At 41.4% G+C, this 24,190-nt stretch overlaps 1 protein-coding gene across 1 annotated transcript in view; it reads right to left on the minus strand.

The window, feature by feature from the left end:
- Positions 1-24,190, minus strand: part of LOC124245895 (AF4/FMR2 family member 2-like) — a 180,028-nt gene that overhangs the window by 16,955 nt on the left and 138,883 nt on the right. Inside the window, exon 3 of the mRNA XM_046673714.1 lies at positions 5,874-5,994. Within this exon, the coding sequence (XP_046529670.1) occupies positions 5,874-5,994 (121 nt within the window). The remainder of the gene's footprint in view (positions 1-5,873; positions 5,995-24,190) is intronic.

Consider the following 24,190-nt stretch of genomic DNA (forward strand, 5'->3'; position numbering starts at 1 on the left):
TGAACAAGAAAGCAATTTTTTCAGCACCAATTTTACAATAGATGCAAAGATGTTCTTCACATGGCTTTTCCTTATGATGACTGAAAAGCAAGAGCATTGCACTGACGGCTACCTCAGCGCAGGCGTGACTGCATGCGGAGTTAGGGGGCTAGGCTAACAGCTCCAAGGGTGGGGCGCCCTTTCCTGTGCATTAATGATAGGGCGTGGAGCTGGGATAACCTGGAGGAATGGAAGGATGTCAACTCCCTTAGACTAGCTTCCCCACAGAGCAATTGTCTCAGAGGGACTTGAACCAGAACTGCAGAGCAGACAGTTCAAGGTTGAGTTCACTGGCGACACTTTCTGAGTTGCTGATTGAAGGAAGATCCATATGCTTTGCATAACAGCCGAGCTGTGGCTATAAGTAGGAATTACCATGGCCATTCGTAAGACATATACTGGTAAATTCAAAACACTCATGAGGCAGGGTTAGACATGGAGGACACACAGACACACAGCCTCAAGAATTCCACCATTCAACAATCTCCAAATAATTAACAGTACAGGCCAGGTCACCAGAGTCCACTCTCTGCTGTCCCACCACTGGAGGTGGGTAACTATCAATCAGTTTGTAAATTTCTCAAGCTGCAGATATGAGATGCACTGGATAGAAAACCCAATGGGGCCTTAAATACATTTACATACACCTACACAATGTGCTCTCATTACACACCACAGCAACTTCTGATTCACAAAATGTTCTTTTTCACCCTCCAGAGTATCGGTAACCCTATTAAGGAGCAAGGAATTCTTAGCAGTCTTGATTGTACATCATAAACATAGAAAAAGTAAAATTTAGCCATTTCAATCAATTATAGGCTTCTTTCAGTTTGGCCAGTTCTTTACTTCCTGTTCCAGAGAATTGGTTGATTCTTAAAGGTAACTTCTGCAGCCATTATTTTCTAAGTAATCACAATTTCTCCATCATCAAGGAAATGAATTTTCCAAGTATTTTCAGGCATAAATTACATGTTTGCTTTGTGGCTCATGACTAACAGCACTCCTTTATTTAAGCTTTTTGCCTCTCATTACTTCAGGAAATGCAAAGTTGCCTCAGTTTGCTTCTAATGCCATCTACAAATCAGTAGTATAATTTCATTGCAGACTAATGTGCTAGGAGGCTATTGTACCATAGTATTTCTTTTTAATAAAAGTAGCAAAATAATTTAAGTTTTGAGGTTCATTTTTTTTCTTTTATTTCATTGTGGCTAATGTATATGATTTAGTAATTCCTTTTTTTCTAATTCTAATATTTTTATAGTTAATCTCTCTAAGCCATAAGTTGCTATTTCTTTCTTTACTATAATTGTAATAATGATAATACCTTGAATTTGTACAGCACTTTACAGATTTCAAAGCAAGGTCTCCTGGGTTGTTTGACCTGATCCTTACAACAACCATGTGAGTCAGCCCAGCAGCTCTGGTCTCCATCTGGCTTTTACCTGCCCTGACCTAAGTGACCTTGGGTAAGCCACTTAACTTCTCTGCACCTCGGTTTCCTCATTCTTATGGAGCTGTGAAGAACTATAAAAATGTTAGGTGTTGTTATCAGGTAGTATTTTTATTATCAGGCATTATTATTCACTTCAGAGAGGAGGAAACTATAGGTCAAAGGAATGAAGTTTCTTCCCCAAAGTCACACAGGAGGTAAAGTTATCAGGTCTTCTGACTTCCTGTCAGAGGATTAACAGCTTCCTGTTACAGACACAGAATCACTCAGAACTGGGTGTAGATTCACCACCAACACAGATATGAAGCTGCAGAAAAGCCACTTCACCTCTCTGAGGCTCGAATTCATCGTGGGAAACATCGGGGAAAACACGTGCTCTAGTTGTTGTAAGGACGAAACAAGCCCATATATGAAGCCCCAGCACAGTGCCCGGCACGCAGTAGGCACTTGGTACGTGCCAGTTCCTCAGCAACCCCAATCTTTCCACACTAACCTAGGCATGTAAATGGCTTTCACATTTTTCAAGCACTTTTCAAAATATCCTTTTCAACAGCGTAGCACAAACTCAGATTTCAAAGTTATAAACAAAAAAAGCAGCCACACAGAGAAGGTACCCATCACTAACCAAATCCAAGGCGGTCAACGTTCTTTCCATTCCAGGAGTGGCAGAGGCAAAGCAAAGAAAGGAAGGAAATCAGCCAGGATCATGAGAGCTCACCATTTCTTCCTTCTTCCAAGAAAGGGCAGTGGGTCCCAGGGACCAATGGTCATTAGCTAGTTTATGAACTACCAACACTATTGGAAAAGTGATCAGGCCATGTTTTAGGCATCAGAGTGGTGAGATGTTTCCTGAAAGTCCTGATCCACCACCAAAAATTCCAATTTTTATTTTGATAAGCATTCGCACCACAACTCTAAGGAAGGGCTATGGTACATCCTCGTCTCCACCAGTGGACCATGGGCCAGTTCTAGAACTCCCATCGCCACTGGCATGTCCAGATACTCCCAGGGTGTCCACACCAGTCCAGGTCTGGGGAGATTAGGAGGTGCACATCAGTTCTAGTATCATAATATGGGGGGAGGAGAGGTATACTCTCAAGTGATCGCCCAAGGAACCCTGAAAATAGACACAGCACAAGATGGTAGCTGAGAATCAAAGCAACGGTGAAAGAAGGAGAATTACTAGGTCAGCCACTGTCAGCATCATTCCTCTCCTTCATAGTCTTGACTCAAGATCAAAGGGTTTCCTCCATCAAGAAGCATAAAGGCAATGGGCTACTAATCCCACAACAGGTCTGGCCCTACACTAGACTAATGTCCCCATCTGTGTCTTTACCTGATATACCTTTGTTGTATCAAGACAGATGGCTTTTGAAAACCTCTGACATTGTCAATTACAGGTTTTTTAACTGCCTACTCAAACTGCCTACATCTAAAAATAAATATGCATCTATATTAAAAGCCTTGTTAACAAGAGATGACATTTACCTTAAAAGTACAAGACCATTCATTCAACAGGACTTAAAATTATAAAGGGAGAATAAACCAAGAGTTCTACACCTTATAATAGTGTTGAGCATGGAGTAGATATTGAATTTTAAGAATGAGCACTTTGAGCAAAGCTCATTTTTCTAACCCATCTAAAGATAAGATACAAAACTTATCTCATTTTTCCTCCTTCTCAAGAAGGAATGAGGCATCTGTCATCCTTTGATCTCTCTTTCATTTTCCGGAAAAAATGGAACCCGTAACTTCCTGCCCTGCCCCCATCTTCCTTCCACTCTCCTGATTCGCTCTCATCCTAAAATTCCATCCCCATCTTCCTCCCTATTGTTGATTGCTCATCGTATGCTCTCCATGTTGTGTTTTCTTGTCTCCTCTGGGACTTTGCTGCAGTCATCATCACCTGCCCCTCCTGGATCTTCACCCTCTCCTTCTCCATTGACATTAGTTCCTTCCCATCAATCTCCAAACATGTTCAAGTTTCTCTCACTTTAAAAACAGCTTCCTTCCATATAATGTCTCCCATTACAGTCTATTTTCCTTTCTTCCTCCCTCCATACAAAAACTCTCTGCAAGAGTAAGTCTACATTCACGGTATCTCTTTCTTTATTTTACCACTTCCCATTTACTCATCAGCTCCTGGCAGTTTGGCTTCCCACAATGACCACCACACCAACAAATAAAAGGACTCGCCCTAAAGTCACTAATTACCCCTTAACTGCAGAATGTGACGGCTACTTTTCAGTCCTTACCTTTCCTGACCTCTCTGACACATGTAACTAGCAAAGCCCTCCTTCATAAAACCCTTTATTTCCTTGGTTTCTATTAAATGATTCTCTCCTAGTTTTCTTCCTACCTCTCTGATCATTCACTCCTTTTTAGTTTCCTTTCCCGGTCTCTGCTCTTACCACTTTACCACTTCTTTTACCCTTTAAATGTTACTACTCCCCTAGATTCTCTTTGTCCTTCTTCTTACTCAGTAATCTGATTCAGTGATAACATTCATTCTCATAGCTTCCAATGCCACCTACATGACAACACCTGCCTCTCCCTCTTGACTACTCTCATCAACTCCAGATCCATATATCCCATGCCTACTATATATCCCTCCCTTGATATTCCACTGGCATCTCAAACCCAACATGCTCAAAACAGAACTAATTATTTTTCCTCTACAAGCACCGAGTCTGTTGTCCTCCTGAACAACCTGTTAATGATACCACCATCCTCTCAAGTCAAAAAGATGGGAATCATTCATTCCCATCCCACACTTCCCACACTCAACCAGACACCCAGTCCCATCGTTTTAACTTCCTCTCTCTATCTTAAGTTCTGCCTGCCATGAAGTCCCCTTAGGCAACTACAATAGCTTCTTTATCTGCCTCTAGTTTCCCTTCCCTCCAACTCACTCTCCACACTTCCAACATCTTCTTTTAAAATTCTTTGTCTGCCCTGGCCATGCCCTTACTTAAAAACTTGCAATGACTTCTCTTCATGTATGGAATCGTGTCCAAACTCCTTGGTATGAGGTAGAAAGTCTTCACGAATCTTCTCCCCGCCTATCTCCCTAGCAGTTACCACACAGTCATGCCTTTACTCGTTCATGATGATCTCTGCCACTGGACAGGAATTCTGTGAAGGCAGGTCTTATTCTCCTTCACACCCTAGTCTGAGACATGACTAGCACATAGTGGGCCTTCAATAAATGCTTGTTAAACTAATCATATCTCTAAATACACACAAATGCAGTATGTAAATTAAATCAATTGAGATAGGAAAAGGGCTTTTAAAGGATTATACCATTATTGACAAACTGAAAACTACTAGGTTAGGTGACCTAAGTCTCTTTGTCAGACTTACCAGACTTGGAAGGCACCTGAGTGTCTCAATCCAGGGCTGCTTATTTATTCTGAATAAGGCAGCAAGACTCTGCTCTCACTAGTCATCAACCCAGCTTCCTCTCTACCTTAAAGTAGTATTTGTGTCTATCCTGTCCTCATTAAGAACTTTCCTTTTCCAGAAGTCACTGTCCTCTAAATAGTACTCTTCTAAAATCACAGCTCTTGAAAATTTTCCCCATTGTTGTTTTACATTACATCATTTTTGTTTCATTACAGAAAATTACGCTACTACTAAACTTCAATAAAATCCAACCAGCTGCCAGTAATTCAACAAGATTCTTCCCCCAACTTCCACCCCAAATAGAAAGTTCAGAGGCGGTCATTGTGAAATCCATACTTGGAGACATAGCAGTAGGACCATCACTGGAGCTACGCACTAGCCAGAATACCACTGGAAAATCAACCTAGCCACACTACCTCCTCTGGTTGAGGCAATCTCCTAACCCATGATTATTAACCACCAGGAAAAAATGATTGGCTTTCCCCTTTCTTGTAGAACAGTGATTTTCAAAGAGCACTCAAACCACCGAACAGCTGCTAACCACCTAAAATGGAAAAGGAAAGCAGTGGCTTTGCAATGGATGGCACTGATTGGGAGGAGAAACAGACATATCCATTGACATTCTGATGAAGTCTTCAGGGGCAGCCTTGCTGACAATCCAAGTGGGAAAAAGCATCAAGGGGGCATTCCTTGCTGTAAGAAGTGGTGGGCAGTAAAGAACTCCTTGGAGACAGGAAGTCTCCCCAGTCCCTTTCACAGTGTACTGTGTTCCCCAAAGAAGATGGAATTTGTCTCTGAAGACTTCCTCAGAAACTTGCAACTGCCCCATATACAGTGTATGTATATATTTCATTTGTAAAATATATTTCCTGGAAATGACTTGGGTACTTTAAAAACAGATTGAATGCTGATTAGTGCGTTCAAAAATGTAACAAGCAACCATTTTCCAGAAAGATAAATTACATACATATTCAGCTACCTTGTAGGGCTCCCCAAAAAGATCAAAGCCTGAAGAAAAGAGATCATCTTCTTGCTGGACTTCTTGATTCCTCCGCTCCCATTCCCTTTTTTTAAGTGCACTACGGTCTTGTTCATAGTGACTGATATGAAAAGAAAAAGACAAAAGAAGAAAAAGGTTAATTAGTCATGTAAGTCATTTAGATCGCCCTCATTATCAATAAGAAGGAAAAAAATACAAGTTGAGACTACCCAAACTGATACTGCACAGAGAGGAGAGAATCTTTTTCTTTACTCATAAGGGGTTAAGATCCTGACCAGTTCCTCAGAATACAGAAGAAAACAGAAACATGCTTATTAGAAATTCTACTCATGACCACTTAAGTATGGCAGAATCCTCTTTCCTCGTCCTTGCTTGATTACTACAGACAGTTACAGACTCCCCAAAAGTCAGCGCACTGTGTACAAAAGTACCGAATTCAAGTCGCACTGTGTTGCCAACAGCCTAGGGCTCGGAATTCACAGATGTCAGAAAGTCCTAAGGCAAAGGAATTATCAAATAGTTGTGGCAGATAAGTCGGAATTCTGCCCTGAGCCCTTAGCCAGAGTTAGCCTGTTGGAATGAAATCACAGGAGAGCACAAGGGCATTTTTGGAAGTCCACACAAAACCAAATCACTCACACTCGTTTTCATTCTATTGTTGATGTTGTTTTGGTCTTCCCATAGTTTGTGTTGTAGGTGACTGGAAGCCTTTTGTGAAACTCTTCACAAAGAAAGGGGTCTGGCTTAAACAACAAACTACTAATGATGAAAGGAGTTGTCAAAAGTCTTGAACGACCTTAATGCACAAATGTTTTATAAACACTGTGTAACTCTGTGACTCTCATCGCATTTCAGGCTTTCCCATTGGAGGATAAGTACCAAAGCTTCTAGATAATATCTCAGATAGATTCTGGGCCCTTGGATTTCATAGAATGGAATGCTTCCTTATTAGGAAAACAGTTATTGGGGTCAGCACGATGTCATAGTGGTTAAGTTCATGCACTCCACTTCAGTGGCCTGGGGTTCACGGGTTTGGATCCTGGGAATGGACCTACATACTGCTCACCAAGCCGTGCTGTGGTGGTGTCCCACACACAAAATAGAGGCAGATTGGCACAGATGTTAGCTCAGCAACAATCTTCCTGAAGCAAAAAGAAGCAGATTGGCCACAGATGTTAGCTCAAGGCTGATCTTCCTCACCAAAAAAGAAAGAAAGAAAGAAAGAAGATACTTATTTTCTTCTTCATGCAAGACTGTGCATATTAAACTGCAATCTGTAATTCTATACAGTATTGGACTGTGTTTTGTTCACTGGGTTTTTTCCTCTACTTTTGATTGTAATCTTACCCAAAGTGAGTACATATATGCAGGGCAAATTTAATTTATATAAATGTATGTAAAATGCCTAGCAGGTGCTGTGTAAATGTTGCTTTCCTTCCCCATGTTATTACTGCCATAGTAAGACTCAGTTAGATAACTGACACGCAAATGAACATAATAGCTAAAGGAATTACAAGAGATAAACTGATATAAAAGTACAGTCAACAGGTTTCAAATACGTCCCAAACCTTAAGGCCTATCATTGGTAGCCTAGTTTGTCCATGAGTATCATAACTTTAATTTACAAAATAAGAGCCCAGAGTATGAAGTATCCATTGTAGCTTAACTAGATATTGATATACATAGAATGTAAGATGCCACTACACTTAATCATCCACCTTTTTCCACAGGAATCCTCAAACTGGCAAATTCAAAGTGACTTTGATAGCTTTATCTTCTGGATGAACAACTCTTCATTTCTCCATCTTAAAGTAGTGGTAACATTTATATGATGTTTAAATGTACATTATGCTTCCATAACATAAACAATGCCAGATAAGTAAGAGCTCCCTGAGCCACTCGTGAGTATGCTCAGCAAATGTTATCACTGTCTGGGCAAAACAAAGACCCTCGACAGCTTTACCCAAAGCCCAGGGCCCACATCTGGGCCTCGCCTGGTCAAGAAACATGCCAAGTCCAGATACTGGAAGCCAGCCTATCATTCGTATCTCAGATGCCACCCACAGGTATTACATTTGCTAGCATCACCTCTCATTTCCATTCACGAGCTGAGATCAGAACCCCAAACAGCTGACACGTGTCCCAATGTCTTTGTGTTGGAGTCTGATGTGGAGTCAACCAGGCATAGTAACATCATTAGTCCTTGAAGTGAGGAGCATGAGATTCAACCTCAGCACCATGCATTGGCTGTGTGTAACCCAAGCCCATTATCAGTTTGTCAAAACCTAAGAAAAATAGAGTGCCGGGGATGGAAGTAGAGGAACAAATTAAAGCATTATCTGTGGGGATGGGAGGAGGGTTTGTTGCAAAGGAGAACACGGACCCAATTTCTTTGCCTTCGCTAGCAGATGATTCTCCACGCATAAACAAGAGCCAAAGTCTCCTGCTTCCGAGGAGTGTGAGCAAGATGTCAGTTTCCTAGCTGTCTGTTCACTCCGCGCACCTGACAGCCCAGAGTGACAGGCCCATAGATCACATTTAATTCTCCCATGAAGAGAACTGAAGTACTTTGGTCTCTTGGCTTTGCAAACTACCTTCCTTCTCCGCTGAGGGAAAGATATAATTAAAACCCTGAAGGAAGAAAAGGAGAAGAAAGGGAAACGTGTTTCAACTTGCACGACAACCCTTGCAGTGGCCGGCAGTGAGGGCACTCACGGGGCGTTGCACCCAGGATTGATTTGTTCGGAGGCTCTTGGCTGCATTTCGCCTCAGTTCATTAAGCTACCAAATTCCAGACGAAAATCTGAATAGCAGATTGAGTGTGCACATGGGTGTTATCTGTTGCAGGAAAACTGCCTGCTGCATTTTTTAACACATATAACAAAGAACAGTTAATTCTCATATCTCTGGCGAGAATAAATGTAATATCCATAGAGTTCTATTGCTCTTGGAAGGCAACCAACTCTCTCCAACTCGTTGCTTTTTCGCTCAGCATGGCGTTGTATTGAAAGCTTCACACGGCGAGGTATAATGAGGAATGAACTACACAGTGATGAGGCTTTCACGGTGCAGAACGTCACTGATTTCCGACTGAAACCAAAATTACTAATTGGAAGCACCAGCTAATTAAAACCACAGCTATGTATTTAGCCTCTTGTTATACCTACTGCAGTTTATAATTATGAGGACCTCTTTATCTACTCAATTAAAGTTCTTACGATTCAGGCAGGTTGTGTTTGAACCCGTGAGCCCCACAGAGGCCACAGGAAAGCATATGTCTGTCCCCTGATGATTTGATGTACCTTTACAGTCCTGGGCTTGTTTTCCAAAGACAAAAAGGGCTCCACAACACACAAAGAAATGCTCAAGCCAGAAATCTGAATCAGTCATTATCTTATTGGTCTGAACAGTTCAAGTTTATTCACACTGACGAGGACAGGGTGAATTGGACCTATCAGTGTGAAAACCCTCTTTCGTACAGGGAAGTTGAGCCAAAAAGCTCAGTTCAAGGACTCTCCACTCTTAGCAAGTCAGGATGTTCTTCCAACTTTTTTCTCCCAGATTTAACGAAATTTGTCACATTATGGTGATATAAAAACCAGTGAACACTCAAAACTCAATTTTCTCTTAATTACCCAAAGGCCTTTAGTTTCCCTGTCCACAGACTAACTTTCTAGAATCCCTGCTTCACCGACATCTGCACTTGCTGGTAGGAAAACCACAGAATGAACAAGTTCCACTTAACCACTCTGTTACTCACTCCAAAGCAAGGCATGATGGCAAGAAGCTTCTCTCTAGAATGGGGCTTTTATGTCAGCTCTGACTTTGCCCACGTGTCTGTTTCCCTGGCCTCCAATAACAGAGAAACTGCCCTCATTAACACAGGAGGAAACTAAGGCCCTCCGGACATGAGGGGAGCTGTCCCAAGCCCTCATCAAGTAAATGCATAGGAAGACATGGTCCTGTGTCTCTTCCATCTTCAGGTTCAAGCGATTTCTTCTCCTCATCTTTTCCTTCTCTCAGGTATTCTCCCATCCTTGCCCTTAAACCTGATCTTGTCTGCAGATAACTCCCAATTTCCTCATTAAGAAGCCACAGGTGCATTGAGGGGACGATAAAATCCAGAGCACGTGTAGATTCACTGAGATAAGAAAGTTCAATTATGCCGTCTTCATTAGCTCACAGTGGTAGCACGCTCGGGCTGACGATGCAGGCTAGTCTTTGAGAACTGAGACTGGTAGAGCAGGGAGAGGTTAGCAATCACCCACTTCTGGTCCCTTCATTTTACAGATGAAGAAACTGAGCTCGTAAAGGCGATGGGCCTCACAGCAGGTTTGTGGCAGAACTAGGAGATGGGAACCCAGGTTTTCCAGTTCCCAACCGAGTTTTCTTCCTAATACCCCACAGCTTGTCCTTTCTGCTTCCCATGTTTCCATCACACTCCAGAATACATATTAGTCTCATTTGCACTCCGTTGGTCAACTTTCCTTAGGATTACATTTTATTAGAAATTGCCAGTAGGGGAAAACTTCGGGAATTTAATTTGGATTCAGTATAGAAAAACCATTAGTTTCCTTACACCAAAGCATAGACCCAAAAGGGATTGTAAAAATTAACTACATCTGTGGGGAGAAGTTGAGAGATGGAGAGTAAAAACCAGTTTAAGTCCACTTGGTTTGGATATTTCATGAAGTTTAATACTCATTGTTTACCTAATTTGGTTATTTTACAAAGCTAGCTGGGGAAACATTAAAAAAAACACTGTTATTTTTAAGTGACAAGTTTGTTTAAAAATACTGCTAACTAATAAAGGATTTCCTGTAGTAACAATGTACATGAAGGTAAATAATTCAGTCTCACTTGTTTTCTAATCCAGCTGGCACTAAAATGTCTTTATTTTGGTTAATATCTTTGCAAAAGCATAAAAAATACATATTTAACTCACCCAAGGGACAAACATAAGCTATAACTTACTCCTTGTGGTTCTCCTGAATGAATTTATGCCTCCTATAAAATTTGTAGATATTTATACTTCCTATATGTTACAGAGTTCCAAGTGGTACTTTTCTCAATATCTGGCCCTATTTTGAATTTGACATCGACCTACCCTCTATACAGCTTCTATTAATTTAAAAAAGAAAATCTCTGCTATTCGATACCTTCAAAATCACCCCCAAGTTATATACTTATTTTATCTGCTAATATCTATGAGCACTTAAATGCAAAGTGCTAAATTCAATACTATAAAAAAAAAGGCGAAAAACAGACCGTAAGTATTTTGCATACATAGGGAAGACACACGAAATCCTTGGATCTGATGTGCCCATGGCCTTAAAAAGGAGTTTCTACAATCAGTAGAACCTCTAAGTCCTATTTAGACAGCAGGACTCATGGAGACCTCTGCACACATCCACTGTCTTCAGCAAACGGTTCCTCTCCCCACTGACACTGGGTCTCATTAAAAAGAAGAAATCAAGATAGGAAGGAAGAGGAGAGGAAGCACGCAAGACATTTACTCTACACATCTGTCAGCTGCCCATCCGGCTATGCCAGTTTCTTTAGGTCTTAGGGAAATGGGCCACTGCCTGTTCTCAGAATTCCCTTAAACCTGTGCTTTTTAAGATGACGTGTACACCAATACTTCCAGGAGTCCTGGCAGGAGACAGCCTGAATATTCCCCTATAGGGCCACCTTGGGGACGTCCCATTCCCTTCACTTCTGAAAATGGAAGCAAAGAATCAGCTAATCGAGAAGCCTTGTCAAATCATCCTCCAGTGGGGTCAGGCACACGTTCCAAGAAGCACCCCTATCATCTTGTTTCTGTCTCCCCTATTCCTCTTCTCTCTGGTCCCCACATTCTCTTTTTTTTTTCACTATACCAGCTTTATTGAGATGTAATTAACATACCATGTAATTTGCCCATTTAAAGAGTACAATCCAGTGGTTTTCAGTATACTGACAGAATTTTGCAACTATCAGCATAATATAATTTCAGAATATTTTCATCACCCCAAAAAGAAGCCCCATACCCTTTAGCTATCACCCCCTTCCCCCATCATCCCATCCAGCCTAGCCCTAAGCAACTACTAATCTACTTTGTCTCTGAATGGATTTGGTTATTCTGGCTATTTCACATACGTGGAATTATACAATATGTGTCCTTTTGTGCCTCACTTCTTTCACTCAGCACCATGCTTTCAAGGTTCACCGACATTGTAGCATGGATCAGTACTTCATTCCTTTGTGTAGTTCAATAACATTTCACTGTATGGATATTCCCGGTCCTACGTTATACTGTGCTTATTAAGGGGGTTCACTCTTGTGAGTTTATAGTGATTTAACTGGGGTTCTCTATGTCTCCCATTAGACTTTTTGCTCCTTAAGGAAAAGATCTGTGGCTTTGAAGTCACTTACAGCATGCTATAGGTGATGACAGCAAACCTTCCTGTACATAAATAAGCAATGTCAAATACAGATATTATGAAGAAAACACTTTACAAAAGTGTTTGTCTTAGGATTATGAGAAAATTTTCTTGACTAGCCTATCAAACTCCCCAAATGATGTAATACCTCTAACAAATAGCAAATACTCAAGCTACGAAGATGACTGAATACATCTAGGAATGGTGAAAACCCAGTAAAAACCAAACCTGACACCAACCAAAGAAGGAGGTTCCGTTGCTTCTAAAGAATTTTGCAGTGTGTCCAGAAATGATGGTATCCAGATTCAGAAGTTCTGGGCTAGCACTCCAACTCTTTCACTTACAAGTCACTTGATCGCTTATAAATTGCTTTACATTTCTAAGCCTCAGTTTCCTTACTTGTAAAAGGGGAATCATCTTTCTCTTCTCTCTTCATGTGGTTCATGTAAAGGTGAAATATGATAGTGCATGAGAAGCCTTTTGTAAACTACGAACAGCTGCTCACATGGAATGGGTGGCATCATTGGCACCCTGACGGTGCACTACCCTCATCTCATGAAGCTTGACGGCACATGAACTCCTGTGCGCCTCAGCAACACCTGGTAAATTAGCATGATATTTAAGGATGGAAAACTGAGACTCTGAAAATTGTCCCAGCCTATGAGAGCTGCATCCAGGACACCACTCACCTGATTCCTAATCCAGTGTTCTTTCAAAGAGTCTGAGATACGGCTACAGGACCTGCATACGCTAAAGTTATTCAAATACAGCTTTCACAAGTTATCCTGACTCCACAAAAAATAGAGCAGAATTTCATTATCACTGAAATCTAAAGTCTTTCCAGTAACGGACCAGGGTAAAGTAGATTTCAAAAGCTATCCTCTGAAAATTTTTCTCTATAGTCTCAAAAATGATCTTTGAGATAGAGGCACCAAATTGGTCAAAATATAGAATTCATTCAAAAATTAATATTGACAGGAGGATTAAAATAATAACTTTTTAATTTAAAATATTTCTAAATATTACCAATCTTCTATAATCTGCTTCTCAATTTTGGCTGCACATGGGAGCAGCCCAGGGAAGATTTTATAAATCCTCATGCACAGGTCACATGCCAAACGAATTGTATCAGGGTCTCCCAGGGTGGGCGCCAAGCATCCAATATAAAACAACTTCTGGTCTTCGTACATGATAGGATCATTCACAGATAAACTTCTTTATTAGACCCGTTTGGGTGTGCCTAAATGTGATAGACTTAACATGAAGGTCAATCAAGAACCAGGCCCCTTTAGAGAGCAGATGTATTCTATTATGCAGAAATTTACATTGCTGATAGATGTCGGCAGAAATGCCTTGAAGGTGAAAAGCAGTTATTACAAGAATAGACTTGTCATGCAGAAGAACAACAATAACAACAACACTAATAGCAACTCTCTGTTGATTTCCTTGCTCCATGCCAGACACTATACTAGGAATTTTAAGATGTATTATATTATTTAATCTTCACAAAAACTTGGTTGAGGTACTATCTTCCTCACTTTGCAGATGAGGAAACTGAGACGCATGAAACCCAGAGAGGTTAACACGCCCAACACCACACAATTAGTAAATCGTGCAAGCAGAGTAACTGCTGAGGTTGCCAGAATCCAGAGGCCACCCTCTGAACCAAAAAGAAGAGGCTAGTAGGTAGAAGAGAAGGGCACTGACAGAGAGGCACATGCACACATTTACGCTCTGCTCACACAATGAGCCCAGTGCAGCCGATCCAGAGGGTAGGACTAAAATCTAAACTCTCTGTAGAACACCTCGGCTTAGACGGGGCTCTTTGAGCATGGTAGTACTCAGCATATCAATAACTTTCTAGAAGCTTGTTAAAATGTACTTTAAAAGCAGTTTTTCCAGTGAAATTAAATTCTTTTGTCCTCACACAATATAGCTGTTGGCTAAGAGACATGTTCCAATATCCCTAACTGCTTGAGAGAGATGTCTGTCTCCCCAACAAGCGTTCCTCCCTTCCTCTCCTAGGCAGCTCAGAATGTGTCAGCTATCCCTTTACAACCACGCGCCTTTATCTTCTTCAACCTCATGTCAAGCATCCCCTCCTCTTCCATACCCAGGCACCCCACTACAAGAAGACTCCTTGCACAATAGATATCTAAGCATCCTTGAGTTTCTTTTCTGCTTTTTAAAACATTTTCTTAGATTAAGTGTCTGAGATCTACTTTTATGAAACATAACTTAAAAACAACTCTAGTTCCGACCCATTCATTAAAAACGAGAATTCGCTCTCACTCCCTCTGCTTCATTGACCTACGAGTAACATAAACCGATGTCTTACAAGCACCTAGCATTCAATGAGGCCAAACAGAGAGAGCTGCAACCAATTGCATGACTCAGAAGCTTTCAAAACTACTTCTGAAAGACTAGCAGGGGCCTGGAATGGATACCACAAGCCAAGAAAATATGCAATCAGAGAGTGAATATAGTAAATGTATTTATTTATATTTATCACTTTTGAATTGGTTCAAAAATTAAAACGATATAAAAATCAAAATGATATAAAATGTTCTCACTTCCACCCTTGTCAGCATCTACCCTGTTCCCCACTGCCAATGAGAGGTAACAATTTTTATTATTTTCTTGTTTATTCTTCCAGTGTTTTTCATGCACTCTTTAGTCTCAACTTGAAATTAGCTCATTTATAATTCTCTCTTTAAACTAATCGCAGTCGGTGCTAATGCTGAGCTTTAAAGAGCGGCTAGATGTAAATCTTGATCTACTTGATGGAAATGCTAGTATGTTTTTCATAATCAGAAATGGTTCCACGGATGCACGTCCGAGGAGGCAGGGACGAGCTTGGAGTATCCGCGATGGCTCAAAAGCATTTTGTGGCTGGTTGAATTCTGCCTTGTGGCAGGCAGGGCACCCTGCTTGGATGCCCAAGGCTTGGCTTGACCCTCTGCTCTTGGAGATCTCCTGTCCAGCCCCAAGGTATCTTGGCACCATCCCACACGCCACGTCCCCAGCGCCATACCTATCGCTTCTGCAGCCAAGCTACACAGAACAACTCTGTCTTTCAATTTAGGAAAAAGCTGCCTGAAGTATTTCCTCTCTATGCCCATTAAATATCAGGAATTCTTTCCCAAGTCTTAATATAACCTGGCTTCTCATAAATGACACCTTTAAAAGATGTTTTATTGTCAGTTCGCTATAAGCAAGACAATTTCAATAACTACTTAAAACAATATTTTCTCAGAAATCATATTCTTAATTAATTTTAAATTAAGGAAATTAGTGCCCTTAATGAGCAGTTTGTAATTGACAGTTATAAGCTGACTCTATTATCATGTCTCAACAAACCCTTTGATTCACATGTATTCATTAATTTTTACCCAGGCAAATTCTACCCCATGAAGGCTAACCCTTTGGTGCCCTGCCTCTCCATGGCGCACTCACCTCACAGGGCTCTGGCCTGAGCATACAGACGGGAGCATGAGATCAAGACTGCAGTGAAGAACCGCCGGGCGCAGCCTGCTTCTCCCACCTGCTGCACACTGTCATGACACCAGGCTTGTTTCCTCACATGTCACATGGACCTATAGTTGTGACTTTCTCCTAGGCTACACTTCTCACTCTTGCCTTGAAGAGGTGCCTGACAAGGTACCCCCTCTTATGGGTTGAAGTGTGTCCCTTCAAAATTCATTTGGTGAAGTCCTGACCCCCAGTACTTCAAAATATGACCTTATTTGGAAATGGGGTCATTGTGGATGTAATTAGATAAGTTAAGATGAGGTCATTCCGGAGTACAATAGGTCCCTAGTCCAATATGACTGGTCACCCTATAAAAAGGGGAAATTTGAACACAGGGACACACAGAGAGAATGCTAAGTGAAGATGAAGGCAGAGATCGGGGTGATGCTTCCACAAGCCAAGGAAGGCCAAAGAGGGCTGGCAAAACCCCAGAAGCTAGGAAAGAAGCATGGGACAGAACCTCCTCACAGCCCTCAGAAGGAACACACCCTCCCCACATCTTCATTTCAGTCTTCGAGCTTCCAGAACTGGGAGAGAATAAATCTCTGTTGTTTAAACCTCCCAGTTTGTGCTGCTTTGTTACGGCAGCCCTAGCAAACTCATACACGCCCAGACCACATTTCTGAGCCAGTTCACCAGGAAAATTTCAGGCCTCATCATGGTGAGTGTAGATAATCAAGACCTTAGAAATCACCTTTTTTACTCCAAATTATATGTTATCCATTCTCCTCCAATCTACCCCAGCGAAACTCTCCTCTGGCTTTCCAACTCATCCTTCTTTCCTCTTTTCCTGCTCTGTCTGAGAGAACTATGGGTGTGAAATGAAACTGTCACCAGAGAGGAATAATGCATTTCGGCTTCCCATTTATCTGGAAAAGTGCCAAGCTCAGTGTTCAGCTCTCAATAAATATTTTTTGACTGACTGAAGGAACAAATGACAGGCAAACATATTTTTTCTGCCCAAGTTCAGTGACAGATGTTGACAAAATATTAATTAATATATTAACTCACTTTATTTAATCAACAAACATTTATCCGGTGCCTACGTCACACCAGGCACCATATTTGGTGCTCAGAAAAAAATAAGACCCAGTATGAGTCTTTGAGAAATTCAGAGCCCAGAAGGGGAGGAACATCCTTTCCAAAATAATCATAGTACAGGGTAACATGTGCTATGCCTACAGGAACAAAGTGCTGTGGGAACATTCTGAGGTTGGCGTGGGTGGGACGGGAAGCAAAATCAGGCAGCGGTATTCCAGCAAGGCCTTGAGCAATGGACGAGTTCACATTCTGCACATCAACTACTTGAAGTACACACTAACCAAGTGGCACTAAAGATGATCCCATGGGACCCAACATGGTTGCGTGAATAAGAGACTAAGGATGCAGACAAGCTCAGTCCTTTGGATGGTCCATGTTCGGTGAAATTGGTCTACAACACTGGCAGGAAAACAGCAAGATTTTCTGCTCTTTGGGGAAGCTGGAGAATGAGACTTTAGTCTTTGCAAATGCTTATATTCAAGGGTAAAACCCTAACTGCACTTGTGAACCAAGTGAGAGGAAAAGCCTCACAGAGAGAAATGTATGATTGAGATAAGCATGTGAATGGTGAGCTCATAAAGAAGAGATGAGATTTCAAAGGGAAGCATTTATTGTTTCCTGCATTATAGCACATTGTCTCGCAATATGATTAGTTATCAGTCTCAGTTATCCAAAACTAGTATGAAATAAAGCGTTTACGCAGTTATGCTTCATTGATGTCAGCTAGGGGAGCATGAAAATCTCCATGAAGGTGGGTAATTGATGTGTAAATCAGAGCTCAATCACTTTGTAATAGAAATGGTCCCACTGAAAATATGCTTGTTGAACACAATCGCATAGAAGCCAGAGGGAGGGAGGGAGGAAGAAGATAGAAGGCTTATTTATTAAAAATGATAACTGGCAATTTGTGCACTTTTCTCTTCAACAGAGGGCTGCTGTCAGAAAAGATTGCAAGCAAGTTGCGACCAATATATCCAGATAGTTTCCTTCTGTTCTAATGAACTGTTTCTGTTTCATTTAAATGCTTGGAGACCATGTTGTGGACATTTAAAAAGCAAATTAAAACAACACGTTCATCTTTTGAAACATGACACATGTTAACGACATAGTAATTGGGTTAACAATACTTATTCTAGGTATGCTTGCTATTGTTATTAAAATCTTTCCGTCACTTTGCATTTGCTCTCTGAAGAGCAGTGAATAAAAACGGACAATACTTAGCAGTTTAATATTTTAATATTTCATATTGAAACAAAATAACTTCTTGTTGGTCAAATAGCAGTTCCTATTTCTATCATTAGAATCATTATTACTTAAGGTGCCATGAAAGTGTTTGGTGGCAGATTTTTCTTCCCCTCTACTGTCCTCACTGAATAAAGAGAAAATTCTCTACAGCAAATACTGCCATAGTAGGTTTAACAGCCAATATTCCTGCCAATTAGTATGAAAAAGAAAGCGCTAGCTTTTTTTTCCCCCAGATCTTGTGAAAAGAATGACTGAGTCAACAGGAAAGGCAGGTTTTTCCTAGGTATCTAGTCTGAATGCAGTGGATTTGCCCACCAGTGTGTACTCCAGTCTTGAGTCTTGGCACAGCACATACACATACCCCCTACCCGCACAATAAGCACATTACATATGGCAGCACAGAGCAACGGCATTGACACAGAGGTGCTCTGCCATGGATGCGAGGGCCCTCTGCTTACCTGAGGTCACCAGCTCAGGTTGTTGTTCAAAAGGATGTGTGTGCTGACTGCTGGTCTCCCTTCTAGTGCTGGGCCTTAAGCCGAGCATTCGCCCCTTGACAAAATGCCTGTATACGGTGGACTCGCAGCAGGTGGTTAAGGGGAGGGAGGAGAAGCTGGAGGTTGATTGAGGAGAGCTTAGCCTTATCTGTCGTGGTGTAATTTTGAAGGCGAGTGGATTCACGTATTATTGATGTCATTACAAAATAAATAAATAAATGAATCTGGTGTATACTAGGATTTAAAACTTCGCCTCCCTTTTGAAAAGCAACAGAATCATATTTGCATGGTACTTTTCACTTCACAAAGCACTTACACAAGTATGATCTTATATGAGCCTTGCAACAACCCTGTGAAATAGGCAGGATAGGCACTCGGACCCCCTGTTTCACAGACGAAAACATGGAAACCTAGAAGGGCTAGGTGCCTAATGTTCACACTGTCGCTCAGCTGATGACGGGCAGAACCAGCTGCCAAGGCAAGTTGTCTGTGTCCAGGAGCAGTGTTCTCTTCTACTATACCAACCTGTACTCCAAATCCAAACTGTTTGCTAATTCTGTCATTCCAGAACATGGGAAGAATTGCAAAGTGTTAGAGCAAAGGGGCATTATTTGTAATTTTTGTGAAAATAGCTTTCTATGGATTATTGTTATTAATGGACTAGCTAATAGTAGAAAACAATGAAATGAAGGCACACATACAAGATGGACTCTTGGAAGGAAGCAACGGTATAGTGAAAGAGCTCAGAGAGTGATTGTGCCACTTAAAGATGGGTGACCTTGAACAAGTCACTCGGCCACTCTTAGCCTCATTCCCCACATTTAACACATTCAACCTCACCCTCACAGCCTTCTCAAGAACCACTTATCCAAAGGAGCACGTGATATAGGAGGAAGAGATAAACTGTAATGGAATAATCTAAAATCTCACTAACACGGTAGCCCCTAGCCAAACTGTGCACTCTCAAAATACCTAGTCTGAACTGAGATGCACTGTAAGTATAAAATATACATCGGCTTTCAAAGACCTCATATGAAAATAATATTAAATACAGAATTAATAATTTTATACGGATTGCATGTTGAAATTACATTTGGCATACATTGAGTTAAATAAAATGTTATTAAAATTAATTTCACCTGTTTCCTTTCACTTTTTTTTTAACGTGGCTACTAGAAAACTTAAACTTACACACGTGGCTTGTGTCTGTGGCTCACATTGTATTTCAATTGGGCAGCACTCACCTAAAAAGAGAGATTTTCTAGGTCTACTTAACAACCCACTTAGCTTAAACAATATTGCTTTCAGTGTTCTGCCTCAGGACAATAAGAGATTGTGTGCCTTTGGGTTTGTTGTTAACAGTCTAACCTATGTTGATTATCTCCCCTTCTCTATTCTCATTTGCTCCCTCAATCTCATTTTCATTTAGACCTTGGGCACATATGCCAGTGTTTATTTTCATGACTGCTGTATTGTCTAATTGGTGCATTGTTGATCAATAATATGTGAGGTGTTGAGCTCTGTTTGTGTAATATGTTTAATATGCTTCTACCCAATGCACCATATGGAGGCATTGCACTGTATATTACGAGCGTATTAATGCTCAGACTCAATTGAGTATCACTGGTGCATACTAAACTAGTAAAACAAAATTATGCTAAGTAGTTGCTGAACATTGTGGTCCCTAATATTTTTAATGAGCATCACAAACACTGTGTTAGCATGTGGGTGCCAGTGCATGCCCTTCTCTCAAATATCAAAAGAGCCTAAGCACTATTCCAGGCTTAATGGCAATTTCATTTTACAAGATGATGACATTTTTCAGGTACAGAAACTAAAGAGAATAAATAATAGAGTGGAACTTAATCTACCAATAACTGTATCTTTAAACTCGGGGCAGTTTTGAAGTCTTTTATGCTTGTTTGCTTTCCAAGGTGCTTGTAATAGCTGGGGAGAATTTTGATTAGCATAAACCACCAGCAGTTTCTTTCTACCTGTTTCACATACATTTCACACATTACTTTTAAAGCTCCTCAGTTTACTGCTATTTTCTTGGAAAATTGCCAGCCAATCTGTAGCAAAATTAAACTGCGCCTTTTAATATAAAACAATCATTGATTAACACATACTGTTCAAGCCAGATGAATCAGCAGCCTGCGAGGATGAAGCATTTTCTCACAATAACACACCATTCGAATGCTCTGATAGAGGCATTCATTTACTGATGGGCACCGCGACACACAAGAGCACAGACCCACACTCTGCAGCGCTTCACACTCTTGTTCCTCAGCACACAGTGTGCTCAACCACAAGAATGTAGTCAAATGAACAATTTACTATGATTAGTTTAGTTTCATTTGTTAATTACAGATTCAACAAGAACTGAATGCTGAAGCCTTTCAAGTATCAGATACCCATTGATCCATAGCCCCCTACATGCTCAAGCAATACTGGAAGTCTAATATAATTTATTGTTACTTAGAGCACTGATTGGCTAGAGGAATTATACTCCGATAAATGATGGCACTGTCATTGAATCCGCCTATAATTGCTTCCATTCATCGTAATGTATGCTCTAACACAAACTGGAGAGAAAAGAGATGATCAACTTCAAGCTTCAGCTGTTTCAAATTCCAAGTATGTCCCTAAGTTAATGGATATTGAATATTATGCTGATATATATGCTATGTTGCACTAGATGGCTCTTAAGAGAGTTAATATACGCACACTCATATATATTGCATGTATGTAGATTTCAAACAGATCTAGAGTCGATGACCTCCCAGTGGGCTTGCTGGCCTCCATGGAAGCAGATGGGATGACGCTGCCAAGGCTGGGCCAGGGTACAGAATCCTCAGGAATGGTGGGTCCTCGACTGCTCTGTCCCCCACCCCTCAAAACAAATGGAATCCTCAGGCTATTCATTTCCCTCTGGAATGGCCCTACCTTGGGCACAGTGACACACAGAAAAACTGTGCCCAGACATTCAGGACTCATCTTCCTTGTTGCCTCCTTGAGAAATCCTTGCCTGACACTGCACCTTCCATCCAGGATGGGATCAGAGCCCCTGGTCTCCACTTCCCAGCACTCAACAGCTCCTCCTCAACCTCACTTACTCCACTCTGAAGGAACTGTTCACCGCCAAATAGATGACGAGTGCCTTGAGACAGGCACTATGTCAGTTTCCTGTGACTGCTATAACAAATTACCACAAACTTGGTGGCTTCAAACAACACAAGTTTCTTCTATTTCAGTTCTGGAGGTCAGAAGTCTGAAGTGGATCTCAATGAGCTAAAGTCAACGTGTCAGGAGGGCTGCATTCCTTCTAAAGGCTCTAGGGGGGAATCAGTTTTCTTGCCTTTTCCAGCTTCTAAGGATCACATTCATTCCTTGGCTCGTGGCCCCTCCCTCCACCTTCAAGGTCAGCAGCATAGCACCTTCAAATCTCTCTCACCTCTGCTTCCATCATCACATCTCCTCTTACTCTGACCCTCCTGCCTCCTTCTTATAAAGAGCCTCGGGGTTACCTTTAGGGCCACCCATGCAATCCAGGACATTCCCCAGCTCAAGATCCTGAACTTAATCACATCCACAAAGCGCCTCTTGCCTCTAAGTAACATATTCACGGGTTTGGGGGATTAGGACATGGCCATCGTAGGGGGAACATTATTCTGCCTACCACAGGTACAACAGGTTAATCACTCTTGTCCTCCCAGTGCTTAAGGTCATTACATGACACATAGTAGGGCTTCAAAACTCTTAGAAGAGGTGAATGAACACATAAGAATGACTCATTAAAGCTTTCCAATGTCTCTTCTGAAAAATATCTCACACATGAAGAGGGCCCAATGGGTAAGGCAGGGCAAAGCCTGAAGGCTCGTGTTCACCCACACCTGTTCTGTCATTTAATGCCACTTTGGCTCTCCAAGGTTCAACTTTTCTCACCAGTAAGCACCTCCAGGAATTGCTGTGACCCTCAAATAAGATACTGTATGTGAAAATGTCTGTGAAGGTAAATTGCTTTATCCATGTTATTTAGCGTTATCCTTGTTATCGCTAAGAGAAGAGATACTAGGCCTTTGAGAGAGGGAGGTAAGAGAAAAAAGTCCCACTTCTATAGAGATGTAAGGTATTATTACTCAGTAAAACTCAATACATATAACTATCTGAAAGTGACCTGAAAATATGTTTTCTATTCATATGCAAGTAGCTTAAGAGACTGACACAAGACATTTAAATTACTTCAAATAACTAGATGCTCAATTGCTCAAGATAAGTGGGGCCACACTTGCCCTCTTACGTTGTAGTTGAGCACAACAATCAAAGATGGATTCGTCATGTTTACATATTACAGCAGTATAAAATCTGTGGTTACTCATTTATAAAACCCTACACATTAACCCATCAATTTTATTGATTAATAAGAGCATTCCGTGACATTACAACAATAGAGATGACAATACATCTTCCAACAGGAGTAAAATTATCCTGAAAGGCACCGCACACCTGCAAAACACTTTACTGTAGTTCAAACCAGGAACATGAAAACAGGAGAAAATTGAGCATGAAAACAACCTTCAATCAAAGGGTCTTTAGAGGGTATTGAGATGAAAGCCATCATTTTCCATTATGGGGAAGATCAAGTACAAAGAGCAGAAGTGGGTTGCCCAATGTCATCCACCTGGGCAGTGGGATGACTTGGGCTGGAGCCCAGGTCTCTTGACTCTTAATTTCGTGCTCTTTTCTCTGCCCCACCCTTTGGGTTTCCTGACCCCTATTCAGATCTCTCAGCTCACTGCTTTGTCAGAGAAAGGGAAGGCAAAAGAGGAAGTAAAAGGAGCATTCCTCTACTCCTGGGGGTTTTAAAGAGGAGGTGGAACAGACAAAATGAGTTTGGGAAGTTTCCTTTAAAACGCTCATGAATCACTAAAAACTAAACAGGAGTTAGTGTCTGCAAGCAGCCCACTCCATGTGAAAAGGCTGTCATATTCCAGACTGTGTGGGATTAGTTGGGAGAGAAGTAACTTGGATGCCCTCCAAGGAAAGTCCATGGTTTGGCACGAGGCAGAGAGAGTTATTAAATAAACGGCCAAGTGAGTGACAGAATGCTTCCTTTGTAACTGGTTGTCTCAATGTTGTCTTGTAGGCACAACCTGAGGCTATTAAACCAAGGAGCTGGCTGAATATTAGGATGCAGTGAATGCTGATGGTGCCAGAGTGTGTGCACACATGCACATCCACAACTTAGGGATGAAGCAGACTTATCGTAGAGCATCTCAGAAGAGACCACAGAAGTCATCTGGTTCAACTGTCCAACCCTCCGCTCATTATGAAAAATCCTTCTTCTGACAAGTGGCAAGTTCAGTTTCAGGACACTCATGACCTCACAGTTTGGCCCAATGATCCATTTGTACACGGCTGTGACTGGGTGAGAAAGGGCGCTGTGCTGAATCCTTCCCCTCTCGGGCCCAGACCTGAGTGCTTGCTACCACACTGTGTAGCACTTGCTGCTATTTTTTCATAGCACTCCTGGAACCCTGACTTGGAGGGTTTTGAAACA

Source organism: Equus quagga, chromosome 10, assembly GCF_021613505.1.
Source record: "Equus quagga isolate Etosha38 chromosome 10, UCLA_HA_Equagga_1.0, whole genome shotgun sequence".
Lineage (NCBI taxonomy): Eukaryota > Metazoa > Chordata > Mammalia > Perissodactyla > Equidae > Equus > Equus quagga.